This window comes from Panthera onca, chromosome F2 (assembly GCF_046562875.1).
Source record: "Panthera onca isolate mPanOnc1 chromosome F2, mPanOnc1 haplotype 2, whole genome shotgun sequence".
Lineage (NCBI taxonomy): Eukaryota > Metazoa > Chordata > Mammalia > Carnivora > Felidae > Panthera > Panthera onca.
This window is the reverse complement of record NC_138356.1, coordinates 14,406,917-14,420,631: the sequence shown is the minus strand read 5'-3', so window position 1 is coordinate 14,420,631 and position 13,715 is coordinate 14,406,917. Positions and strand designations below refer to the sequence as shown.

The following is a 13,715-nucleotide window of genomic DNA, read 5'->3' as shown; positions in this document are numbered from 1 at the left end:
AAAAAAAAAAGATACAGAGGGGCCGGTGCCGTGACTACATCTATTTCTGCCACTACAATAGTGACATGGGTAACTGGCAATGGTCCACACACGTAAATACAGAATTACAGACTGTTGATAGCTGAAGGAGGGATGTTTTTTGAACTACTCATCAACACCAGTGGAACTAACGGATTCGAGGGTCACAGTCCCATTCTTTTGTATGAAAGCGCTCAATTTTGTGACCCTCGTTCTTCCAGGCAGGGGCAACTTATAGAATCATGTTTTTATTTCCAAAAGGCTTCTCCGCCTAGTTGTCCTGTCTGGGTTCCTTCAGGGTGCTATAACAAAGTACCACAGCCTGAGTAGTTTATAAGGCACAGAAATTTATTCCTCACAGTTCCAGAGTCTGGGAAGTCAAGATCCAGCCTTCAGTATGGTCATGTTCTAGTGAGGGCCTTCTTTCTGGTACATAGCTGGCACGTTGCTGTGCCCTCACTAGCAGAAGGGGTAAGAGATTTCGGGGGGGCGGGAGGGAGTATCTTTTACAACAACACTAATCTCTTTCATGAGACCTCTGCCCTCATGACTTAATTTCCTCCCAAAGGCCTCACACTTCCTAACACCATCACATTAGGCGTTAGGATTTCGGCAGATGAGTTTGTGGGGGACGTAAACATTCAGACCATAGCATGCCCGTCTTCGCCTGTTAACATTTTTCCATTCTTCAAGATCCAACTGTGAGTTTTCCTATAAGGCCTTTGATGTTATCAGTCAAAATTAATTGCCCCCTCCTCCAAAACCCCAGAGTACCTTGTAAACAACCAACTATCATATCAGTCTGACTCATAACTACGATTAATTGAGTGCCTATTACATGGCTAATGTGTACCAGGTCATTTACATACGTTATGTAATTTAGCCTCACTGTGGTATATCTCCATTTTATACTTGAGACAGCTGGCATTTGAAAATATTCTGCTTCTGATTCTGTGTCTCCCTCTCTCTCTGCCCCTTCCCCGTTCATGCTCTGTCTCTCTCGGTCTCAAAAATAAATAAATGTTAAAAAAAAAATTAAAAAAAAAGAAAATATTAAGTAATCTGCTTAAAGTCATTTGGGTAGTCATATGTTGGTTTGTAATGTGCCAGTAAAACATGTTGGTTTGTAACAGTGTAACGAGAACTCCCATGACGAGGTCTTTGAAATGGAGAGTGTCTAGGAAGGCTTCACAAGGTCAAGGAGGCTGTACGGAAGTGGTTAAGAGGGCAGACTCTGGAGTAGGACCTCTGAGTGTGTATCCTGACTTCAGCATTCACTGTAGCCTTGGGCTAATTTCCCTCCATCTCTGCTTAGGTATTGCCTGTGCCTCTTAGGGTTCTTGAAACGATTAAATGAGAGATAATTATGTGCAGTGTTTGGCACTGTCATGCGAACACAGTAAACATTCAGTAAACATTAGCAATTATCATTATCACCATCTTCTTTATCATCCTCCTCATCATTAAATGTTAAATGTACCAAGCAAGATGTGTGATAAGAGCTCCAGAATTTTACTAACAAAATCTGGGTTCATATCCCAGGAATGCGTCTTCAGAAGGCATGTCTTCAACAGGTGTCTAACACTGTCAATTCCAATTTCTTAATTTCCAAAATGGAGAAAAACATATTAGGGTTGTTTTGAGCATTAAGTGAGAAATCATGTTCAAAAATACTTGGTGAAACTGTTAAGCGTTTTTGCAACAATAGTATTTATTATGAACTGATCTGTAAGTATTTTGAGCACTTTATACACTGTTTGCACCACTTAAGTTTTAAAAATTACTAAATCCAAAAGTGTATGGCTAATGATGAAAAGTTGGAGATCTTCACTAATACCTGTTTGTCTTCTCACATAAAGCGATGTTAGTGAGCAGGTGTTAATTCGCTTGTATATGAAATGGTGACCATCTTGCTTAAACTGTGACAATTCAGTTTTGTTTTTGTTTTTGTTTTTAAGTAAGCATACCATAGGGCTTGAACTCACAATCCTAAGATCAAGAGTCATACAGTCTACTGACTGAACCAGCCAGGCACCCCTGTGACAATTCATTCCTAAAGTACTTAGAACATACTTATTATGGATTGAATTGTGTTCCCCAGAAGGATACATTGAAGTCTTAATCCCCAGCACCTCAGAATGTGACCTTATTTGGAAATAGGACCCTTACAGGTGTGATTAGTTAAGACAAGGTAGGACTAAGGTGGGCCTTTAATCCAATATGATTGGTATCCTTATGAGAGAAACAGAAATACAGACATAGAGGGACGAATGAACGCAATGTGATGACAGAGGCAGAGATTGAAGTGTTACAGCTACAAGCCAGGGAACACTGCCAGAAAAACACCAGAAGCTAGGAAGAGGCAAAGTGATTCCTTCTTACAGGTTTCAGAGGGACCATGGCCCTGCTGACACTTTGTTTTTGACTTCTAGCCTCTGGAACGGTCAGATAATAAATTTCTCATTTTTTAAGTCACCCAGATTGTGGTACCTGGTTACAGTGGCCCTACGAAACCAGTACAATACTTTATGAATCCCTTTTAAGAGTGTCAGATGAATTTAATTTTTAAAAAATCAGACTTATTTTGGGGAACTAAAAAATTTCATAAAAAACTGAAATATAATAAAATACCGTCTTGGACCAGTGGTCTACACGATCCAGAATTCTATGACAGGCAATGAAAAAGAAAGCGAACACATGGATTTTTCAGTCATACATATTTGGCTTCAAATTCTTGCCAAGCCACTGAATAGCTGTGTGAATTTAAGTTATTTAACACTTGCTCAATTTCCTCATTTTAAAAATGGGATCATCGTGCCTATGTCACAGGGTTGCCTATGATACAGTGTCGTTGAGAAGCATTTGTCCAGCATCTGGAACGAGCAGGCAGTTAGCCAGTGTTCTCTCTGAGAAGATGCCAGGGGATTTTCTATACAGCACCATGGTGATTGCACTTTAACTCATTCTCAGATTAAGAAATGCAAGTAATCCTGGGGCGCCTGGGTGGCTAAATTGGTTGAGGGTCTGCCTTTGGCTCAGGTTATGATCCCATGGCTCATGAGTTCAATCCCAAGGTCGGCTCTCTGCTGTCTGCGAGGAGCCTGTTTCAGAATCTGTCCCCCTTTCTCTCTGCTCCTCCCCCACCCCCCTTTCTCAAAAATAAATAAAGGGGCGTCTGGGTGGCTCAGTCAGTTAAGTGTCCGACTTTGGCTCAGGTCATGATCTCATGGTTCATGGGTTTGAGCTCCACGTCAGGCTCTGTGATGACAGCTCAGTGCCTGAAGCCTGCTTCAGATTCTGTGTCTCCCACTCTCTCTGCCCCTCCCCAACTCACTCTCTCTCTCTCAAAAATAAACATTAAAAAAAAATTAATTAATTAATTTAAAAAAAGAAATGCAAGTAATCCTAACCTTCCCATTAGTAACCCACTAGAAATATTTCATTCAGGAATCAAGATTTTCCTTATGAGTATGAAGCAGAATACTAATCTTGTGATACTTACCAGTATTCATGCAGACCCTCTCTCTTTCCTTAACATTTTCTCCTGTCTTCTTGGTCTTTTCTAAGCATCAGCTAGGCTCCTTTATTTGTACTCAGGAAAGGAATGTGGCTGCAAGGGAGTTGGGGGTATTCTCTTCTGGCTTTTGAGTTTTAAAAGCAGGCCTAGAGATAAAAAGAAGATACTGATGAATAGACAAAGAGTGGGGAGATTGCATCAGTAAGAACACAGCTTCCTCTCTCTCTTCCACAGTCTGTACCCTGGCAAGCAAGAATCCAGAGTCTTGAAAGGAATTTCAAGAGATGAGGCGTGTTGCTGGAGTCCAAGAGAAAAGTGCCGTCCCTGCCGAGTGACAGGTGTAGCTCCATGCCCCTGGGCTTACCTCTGGGGCGGGCTCTGTGCCCTCTGCAGTCCCGAGGAAGCAGAATGAGCCCCACAGGCCCAAGGATGGAGACAGGTAGAGGAGAAAAACCCTGCTCAAAAGAGACACAATATAGGAAAGGGAAGTCTCCAGAGAAACCCTCTTGGACTAATTCAACGTGGCCAGATGGGTATTGATGTCTTAAGTGACTGAAGGGACAGATGACACTAAGGACAGATGAGCTCTCATCTCAGTATCTTGGCTTTATGCAAATAGTAGAGAAAAAGAGGGAAAGATACTGAATAGACCGAGACAAAATTTTTGCCAGCCTGGTAAAATGATGCCTTGAACTGGAAATCCAGTTGAATTGTAAAAATTAAGTTATGGCTCTCGCACTTACGAGTTTGTCAATGAAGATTCTGGCCTAATGGACCTGGTTTATAGAGCTGGCCTATACAGCTCAATTTTACTCAGTTAATGTTTGTTGAGTGCCAATGGAGCCAGGCAGTGTTCGTGCCCATGGGATGTCTATGGCTCAGTACAAGGTAGGTACAAAAAAAAATTGCAGGTCAAATAAACATTACCAAAATGGAAGTAAGTACGCAGGATCAGAGACTGAAAGTATTTAAGCCATATGTTGGTACAGTAAACATCTCCTTGGGGAAATTATGTTTAAACTGGAACATGAAATATAAGAAGGAATATACTCAAGGCAAAATGAAATCGAGAGAAAAGCGGTAGAGGGAAAGCAGAGGGAAGAGCTGTTTCAGGATTGAAAGTGAAATCCAGCACAGCCAGTGAATAGTGGGCATACGAAAGAGTAGCCTTGGACTTGAAGAAGTTTTGTTTTTATTGCATTATTTCTTTGCGAGGTAAGTTGACTGGAAAATAAGGTAAGGTCGCACACTTAGGTCTAAAACAAGAGGGAAAGTCTAGCCACTATTTAAAATAGCATTCTATCACAATGTGCCAACTGAGTTTGTGATGACTGATAGCTTTAGAGTAAAAATGTTTCATTCCTACACCTTGTGCCTATTTCTAGACATTATCTGTAGCTTTATATTATGTCTAGATGGGAGTTCTCTGAAGGTTTTAGAGACTATGCTCTTGTAATTATGTCACTATCTTTCACAACATTCTATGGTGTTTACAAGTATAAATGAATTCAGAACTTTAAACCACTTCCATTGGAATTCATTACATTTCAAATGTTTTTTTTAACTTTTTTTTTTTTTTTTTTTTGAGAGAGAGGGAGAGAGAGGGCACAAGTGAGCAAGGGGCAGAGAGAGAGGGAGAGAGAAATAATCCCACAAGGGGCAGGGAGAGAGAAAGAAGCAGGGCTCGTGCTCACCTGAAGCGGGGCTCAAGTTCACCTGAAGCAAACTCAAGCTCACCCAATGTGGGGCTCAAACTCACAGTCAGAAGCTTAACCGACAGAGCCACCCAGGCGCCCCTCAAATGTTTCTTTTGATCAGAATATAGTAAGTTGTGTATACTTCTGGGTCGGCAGTCACCATCAGCACATTTATTGTGTCATATCTGTATGGGTTAGAAATTTCGAGCTTAAAATGCATTCTTGCATTAAACTAATATTATAAACAGTGACTTACACCAGGATATGCATCCTGTAATAATGGCGAATTACATTTTTCTGCATGGGACTTCTGATTTGGCTCACCTGTTATCGTTTCACACAGCATCCATCCTCTTTCTGTTTCTGTTACTTCTATTCATTTCCCCTCCGCACTGCACAAAGTGTCAGTTTACCAAGCCCCATCTGAATCTCACCAGTCCCACCAAACCCCCTTCCTAGTTTAGGCTGTCACCATTTCTCACATTGACTGATGCCTCTGAACTGCCTGCATGCTTTCTCCCACCAACCGTCCTTCACCCTCCTGCCAAAGTTTCAGATCTTGTTGCCATCCCTCTCCCCTTCAAACCCTTCGTGGTTTCCCCTCACCTAGAGCAGTTGTCTCGAAGCTTCACTGACCCCAGAAAAACAGTTTTGAGCATTCATCCCCAATACAGTCAAATTCATTCATTCATTCATTGTAAGCTCTACACCCAACCTGGTGCTTGAACTCATGACCCTGAGACGAAGAGTCCCATGCTCTACTGACGAGCTAGCCAGGTGCCCCCCAGCCAAATGTATTGTTTAATAATTTGTATATTTGTGTCACTGTACTAATAATAGGTGTCACATAAATTACCTTTTAAGAAGAATTTTTGAAGATAGAAACTAAACTACATACAAATAAAGACGGTAACTTCTTCCACACTGTAGTGTACTATATTGAACATGACTCATTTTGTACACGTCTATCTTATGTTCTTCCCTTTAACTCCTACCAACTCACACACACATGCGCCCCTACCTGCTGGCCTCAATATACCACGTAGAATTCTTTCAACGTGCTACATGCAATCCTGACTCTGTATCTTTGCACAGATTATTGCTTCCGCCAGGAAATCCCTGTGTGCTCCCTTTTTCCCTAGCCTTTTCTTTGAGGAACTCCTACTCATCCTTCAGGGGCTCGTTTACATTACTGTCTTCCAGGATACCTTCCTTGATCCTATTAGGTGAGGTCAGACACTTTGCTCTGTCTTCTCTAGCACCTGGGCATCCCTTGTATTGCCCATGTCCCTGACTGGCTCTTTAAGCTCCTTGAGGATAAGGACCAGGGATTCCATCTGGATGTCAACTTCGCCTAGCATATTGCTCATATTTGTGGAAAGCAAGCTGGTCAAAAAGGTGATCTTGTAACATTTTCTGCATCTTTAAGAATTGTTACCTATTTTGCCTTTTCTTTTAGCTCCAGGAGAAGGATTGTACTTTTAAAAAATGTGTAATTATTAGAGAAAGAGAGGACATGCTCACGTGTGTCTGTGCATGTGAGAGAGGGAGAGGGGCAGAGAGAGATGGAGAGAGGGAATCCCAAGCAGGCTTGGTGCTGTCCGCATGGAGCCTGACATGGGAACTGAACTGTGAGATCCTGACCTAAGCCAAAACCAAGAGTTGGATGCCTAATGGACGGAGCCACCCAGGCGCCCTGGATTGTTTTGTTTTTTTTTTTTTTTAATTTGTTTTTAATGTTTATTCACTTTTTTTGAAAGACAGAGACAGAGCATGAGTGAGGGAGGGCGGGAGGGCGAGGGGGACACAGAATCCGAAGCAGGTTCCAGACTCTGAGCTGTCAGCACAGAGCCCGACGCGGGGCTCGGACCCTCGAACCCTGAGATCATGACCTGAGCCAAAGTCGGACACTCAACCGACTGAGCCACCCAGGCACCTCCGGATTGTTCTTTTTTATACTAATTTATTTTCATCTAATTGTAACTGCTCTGCACTATTCATCACTTCAAAAATTTGATATCCAATAATTGGTAAACTGCAGAAAGGTATGCATGATATTAGATTACAGAAAAATAACACTTATGTTTTATATAGAAGAATCTTGGAGAATATAATCTCAGGTATTAATAAACATTTTATTTCGAAAATAGGCTTGTATTATTAAAACACTTCCTGCTCATTACAGAAAAATCAGAAACCACAAATAAATAAAATAAATTAAAATAAAAGAGAAGTCAAATTTCATCATCCTAGAAACAACTGCCTTGTGGGAGAGAAGGGGAGGAGAGGAGAAATGTATAGGAATTGATTAGTGACTGACTAGGAAAAGGGTAGTCTTGACAAGATTTTGGGAGGGAGACATAAAAGGTCAAACTAGGAGGGATATTTAAGCCATATGCTGGTACATATAAGGTAAAACTAGGAGGGATAGTTTGAAATAAATGAAGAGTTTTTTTTGAAGTAGCTAAACCAATATTCTCCTATCTCAGATCAAAGCACAATTCATCCCTTCGGTTTGCTAGTTCCCAGGGTCCCTGGGTGGCTCAGGTGGTTAAGCATCTGACTCTTGATTTCGGCTCAGGTCATGATCTCATAGTCATGAGATGGAGCTCCACATCAGGCTCTATGCTGAGCTTGGAGCCTGCTTGGGATTCTCTCCCCGCCGCCCCCCGCCCTTCCCCACTTGCGTGCACTCTCCCCCCTCTCAAAATAAATAGATAATAAACATTAAAAAAAATTTAATTTACCCCAAATCTCAATAAATGAAGCATGCATTCCCAAGCCTTTATTTCCAGTGCCATTTTCTTCTGATACTCTATTGCAGCCCCGTTAACGCTCCTCAGGCTCCCCCCACGTTTGTCCCTAACGTCCTCCTGACTTTACATCTATGCACAAGTTATTTATTATCATGAATGCCACCAATTGTGGTCTGACGAAATATGCTCCCCTTTCAAAGCTCATCCAGAATGTTTTCTTCTTCGTGGAGTCTTCACAACCAACCCCTGTCACCCTCCTACGAGGAATCTCTTCTCCTTGACCCTCCATAGCACTGTGTATTTTGTTAATGGCCTCTACGTTCTGGTAGTGTGGAAAGGGGGCAGGGCAGTGAATTTGCAAGATGTGCCACACTTCGTAAACTTAAGAGCACCGTGCAAATCTATGATACTATTGTTTTCATCCTCAGAGCCAGTTTATATAAGCGCCTTTAGGGCAGAGACTCTATCTTATGCAACTTTTTGTCCCCGCTTCCTAGCATGACGCCTAGCACATAGTTATTTAATTAATACTTGTTCAGTAGCACATAACAATTCTTTTCTGGCTTTCCCTAGTACTCATTCTTCAGGAGTGGCCTTGGGTCATAAGGAAATGCTTCTTGTCTTTATGAACCCATTATCCACAACTTTTACAAAAGATTCTGTGCTGATCGTGAGCGCTAAGAAATGCACCTTCCCCACTGGGTTTGTGTGCAGGTGCAGGTTTACAAAGTTGTTTATTTCCAGGCATAACACGTTTGATGAGAAGATAATGATGAATTTTCCTGGGCCCTTTCGGTTTAAACCAGCGTACAGATTTGTGTTGGCATGGGTGAGGGATCCCGACGTAAGGCCTTCTGTAAGGCCTTCTGTAAGGCCCTCAGAATACAGGCAGAGCTGGCCAAACTAGAGGGAGGTAGCAGACACTGGTTCTGGGGGCAGCGCCTTCCCGATACCTGCACTTGCTTTGCTGTATCTGCTACATGTTCCCTTATACCTCAGATCGTGTTTCTTAGCGCCATCAGAAGGATTTTCCCGGCCTCTAGTTGTCACAGAAGGCAGGGAGTTTCTTCCATGCTGGCATTTCAGATTATCAGGTGGAGTCCAGCATAAAATGAAAATGCTTGGATCTCTCAGTCTACCAGCTATTTCTAGACCATATTGGACTACCAAACAACATAGATTTAAAAAAAACATTTTTTTAAGTTTATGTATTTATTTTGAGAGACAGAGAGTACGAGTAGGGTAGTGGCAGAGAGGGGGGGAGAGAGAATTCCAAGCAGGCTCCACACAATCAGTGCAGAGCTGGAAGCAGGATTCAAACTCACGAACTGTGAGATCATGACCTGAGCCGAGATCAAGAGTCAGTCGCTTAAACGACTGAACCACCCAGGCGCCCCATAAGTTTTTATTTTTAAAATGTGAGTTCTCAGGGAGGACAGTTTGAGATAAATCATCACTAGATACAGAATTACACTGTTAGATTTATTCATCAGAAAATTTCCTTCATAGATGTGCATTCATTCATGCATATGTACTTACAGAAACGTGTTTGCTTCTGCAGAGACCATTCCTTTAGATCAGCACACATTTACCGTAGTCTTATTTTGTGCCAGACTCCCTTCCCTCTCAGCTCCTGAGGATAAAGAGTTGAATGAATTGAAGCCCTTGTCCTATAGAACTTAGATACACCTTGTAATATGCTCAGAAGCTCACAGTGATTTGGAAAAATAATTGCAATTCACCATGAAATGTGAGATTATAGCTGCAAAGTACGACAGCAGCTCAGAGGAAAGCAACATCATCATAGTCTAAGAGAACCAAGGAAAGCTTCACAAAGATGGTGAGAATTTTGGAGGGTAGTCAGGGGGTCAACAGGCAAATGCTGGAGGTGAGGGCATTCTAGGATCGGGAAACAGTCTATATAATTGCATGGGGGTTTAAAGTTGCAAGACAAGTTTGAGGTGCTACGGTAAGTCATGTCTGAGTGCCTCAGGGGGGTGTGCAAGATGAACAACTGGAATACCAGGTAATATATTAGAATTTCTGCAAAGAGAAATATAAATTAAATGTAATTAATTAATATATTAGTAATATATTAGAATATATTAATAACATACTAGTAATACATTAGAATTTCTGCGAAGAGAAATATAAATTAAATCTCTATTGAGATGCCATTTCTCTGTCAGATTAGCAAAAATCCAAAACTTATACACACCCTTGATGAGGTTGTGTGGAAACAGGTGCACTTGGCACTACGGGTGGGGTGTAAATTAGTACAGCTGCTAATTACAAAATTACAAAATTACAAACACACATAGCTTTTGACCCAGTAATCCTCCTGGTAATTTTATGATAATATTTTACATATTATGTATCTATATCTGTATCTAAATAAACACATAACACACACACTCGCAAAATGGCATGTAGAGTATAGGTGTTTCCTTGTTGCATCGTTTGTGATACTTTTTTATTTATTTATTTATTTTTTAATTTTTTTTTAACGTTTATTTATTTTTGAGACAGAGACAGAGCATGAACAGGGGAGGAGCAGAGAGAGGGAGACACAGAATCTGAAACAGGCTCCAGGCTCTGAGCTGTCAGCCCAGAGCCTGACGCAGGGCTCGAACTCACGGACCGTGAGATCATGACCTGAGCCGAAGTCGGACGCTTAACCAACCGAGCCACTCAGGCGCTCCCGTCTGTAATACTTTTGTGATTCATCCATGTTATTCCACATACTGACTTCATTCCTTGCTGTTACATTTCATTATATACATATGTTTATCCATTTACCAATTAATGAGCATGCACCTTATCCCAAATCTTGGCTATTACAAATAGACATTTGCCCACTGAAGGTTCCGGTGTTTTCATTCCTCTTGAACAAATGTGTAGGGGTGGAACTGCTGGGTTGAATAGTAATATATGTTTAAGTTTATAAGAAACCCCTGAACTGTACTTCTAAAATAGCAGTATCATTTTGCATCCCCACCAGCAATTTATGAGAGTTCCACTTGCTCTATATCACCATTTGTTATTGTCATCCCACCTGGGCCCACTTAGACATTCTAGTAGCTGTGAAGAACTATCTCATTGTGGTTTAATTTGCTTTTCCTTAGCGACGAATGGTGTTGAATATCTTTTTGTGTGCTTATTTGCCACCCACATTTCTTCCTGCGTGATGTGTCCAAATCTCTTGCCTCTTTATTGGATTGTTTGTCTCCTTATTGGGTGCCGGGTGTTCTCTATATATTTAGGATGCAAGTCTTTTATCAGACATGTATTTTGGAAGCGTTTTCTCCCAGTCTGTGACTTTTCTTTTCCTATTCATAGTAGTACCTTTCAGAGACCACAAGTTTTTACTTAAGTCTCATTTATTAATTTTGTTTTTTAGGGTTCATGCTTATTGTTTCCTAAGAAATCTTTATCCAAAGCAAGGTCATAAAGATATTCTTCTATGCTTTCTTCTAAAAGTTTTATAGTTTTAGCTCTAATATTTAGGTCTATCATCCTTTTGGAGTCAAATATGTGTACATTGTGTGTATATATTAATCTTCAATAAAAATTAAACAACAAAAAAAGTTCCGGCTATGCCGTCCTTTATTTTGATGAGACTTTTAGTATTACTCCACCTAGTGGTTACTTAAAAACTCACACCTTTAATCTGTTCGTATAATGACGTTTTAAATATAAATACAGTTTTTTGTTTTTGTTTCTTCAAAATAAGTGTTTTGAAGACATATTTTTGGAAATAATCATTTAATTTTATTTTGAAATAGATATAAATAGAAGCGCCTGGGTGGCTCAGTCGGTTGAGCATCTGATTCTTGGTTTCAGCTCAGATCATGATCCCAGGGTTGTGGGATCAAGCCCCACATCTGGCTCTGCACTGAGCACGGAGCCTACATAGGATTCTTTTTCTCTCCCTCTGCCCCTGTCCCCTGCTTGTGCGTTCTCTCTCTATGAAAATAAAAAAATAAAAGTAAAGTAAATAGATATAAATATGTCACCTGTAAAAAGTCTCTTATCTCTACACACTTGGAAAACTTGGGAACAGATTTTTCTAAGTTATTTTAACTACTTCCACTTTAAAATGAGGCATGCCCACGGGATTCAAGCACTTTTTTTTTTTTAATTTGAAAGTACAGCATTTTCAACTTACTTATCAAGAACAGTGAATTGATATTAGGGAAGGTGAATTTTTACTAATGATTTTTCAATAAAAACTTCTGAGTAGGTGGATCAAATTGAAAAATGAATATTGAATCTACATATCTTTGTGACCTACTGTTTTTTAAATAACCAAGTGTCAAAATAAGCTTATTCTCAACTTTTGGGTTGCTATATCAAACTGATAATCCAAGATTTTAATTTTTTTTAACATGTATTTATTTTTGAGAGACAGGGAGAGACAGAGCACAGACAGGGGAGGGGCAGAGACAGAGAGAGACAGAATCTGAAGCAGGCTCCAGGCTCTGAGCTGTCAGCACAGAGCCCGAGGTGGGGCTCAAACTCACGTACCGTGAGATCATGACCTGAGCCGAAGTTGGACGCTTAACTGACTGAGTCACCCAGGCGCCCGGATAATCCAAAAATTTAAAAGTTGATTGTGCATATTCATTTGGCACTCACCAAAAACATAGTTCATAGTAAGAGCCTTGGTGGCTCAGTTGGTCAAGCGTTTGACTTCAGCTCAGGTCATGATCTCATAGTTGGTGGGGTCAAGCCCCATGTCGGGCTCTGTGCTGATGACAGCTCAGAGCCTGGAGCCTGCTTCAGATTCTGTGTCTCCCTCTCTCTCTGCCCCTCTCCCACTCATGCTCTGTTTCTCTCTGCCTCTCAAAAATAAATAAAAAACATCAAATTTTGAAAACTTAATAAAAAATAGTAAGAGCAAAAAGGATTTTCGTACCATTAATAAAATAAAATAGGGGCGCCTGGGTGGCTCAGCCAGTTAAGTGCCTGACTTTGGCTCAGGTCATGATCTCATGGTTTGTGAGTTCCAGCCTGCATGGGGCTCTGTGCTGACAGCTCGGAGCCTGGAGCCTGCTTCAGATTCTTGCCTCCCTCTCTCTCTGTTCCTCCCCTGCTCGCACTTTCTCTCTCTCTCTCAAAGATACATAAAGATTAAAAAAATTAAAAATAAAATAAAATGTTTTTAAAGTATTTACTTCCTATTTATGCTACACTATAAAATGCTCATCTGTATTTCATAATATATATAACTTATAACTATATAAATATATAATAATTAGATGTACCTTTGAACAAATTATTCAATCTCTTGAGGTTCCTATATTCTTACCTATAAAATAAGTGGCTTTGATTACATAATCTGTTCAACTTGCTTTAAAATTCTTTGATTTTGCAATTCTATGCCTGGAGATCCTCTTCTTAGCCTGTATGTCTGCATTTTTTTAAATGATACCATCATCAGCCTTCTTTCACGTGCTTAAAAACATGTCAGACCTACATTTTTTTTTTTTTTTTTTTGGGAATTCTGGCAGCTCCTTTCCCCCTGCCTGAGGTCAATCCCGAAGTTATGCAAGTATCCTTTGAGATTTAAAAACAACTGTTTTTCACTGGAGAATAATGGAGGCAGGGGAGATCATTTCTATTGCATCAGAAGGAAGCATGAGAGAGGGATTTACTGAAGGTGGTGTAAAACAAAAATAAAAACAGATGTGGGGAATGACAGAAGAATTTATTTTGAGCAAAGAA

At 40.6% G+C, this 13,715-nt stretch overlaps 1 protein-coding gene across 3 annotated transcripts in view; it reads left to right on the top strand.

Annotated features, from left to right (window-relative positions):
• LOC144612696 (uncharacterized) overlaps positions 1–13,715 on the top strand; it is a 39,131-nt gene that overhangs the window by 6,322 nt on the left and 19,094 nt on the right. For 2 of the 3 annotated variants that reach the window (XM_078441475.2, XM_078441474.2), the window contains exon 2: positions 3,770–7,006. The exons of the other annotated variant lie outside the window; for it this stretch is intronic. In XM_078441475.2, the coding sequence (XP_078297601.2) occupies positions 3,770–3,823 (54 nt within the window). In that variant the 3' untranslated portion in view covers positions 3,824–7,006. Of the gene's footprint in view, positions 1–3,769; positions 7,007–13,715 lie in introns of those variants that run through there. 3 annotated transcript variants of the gene reach the window in all.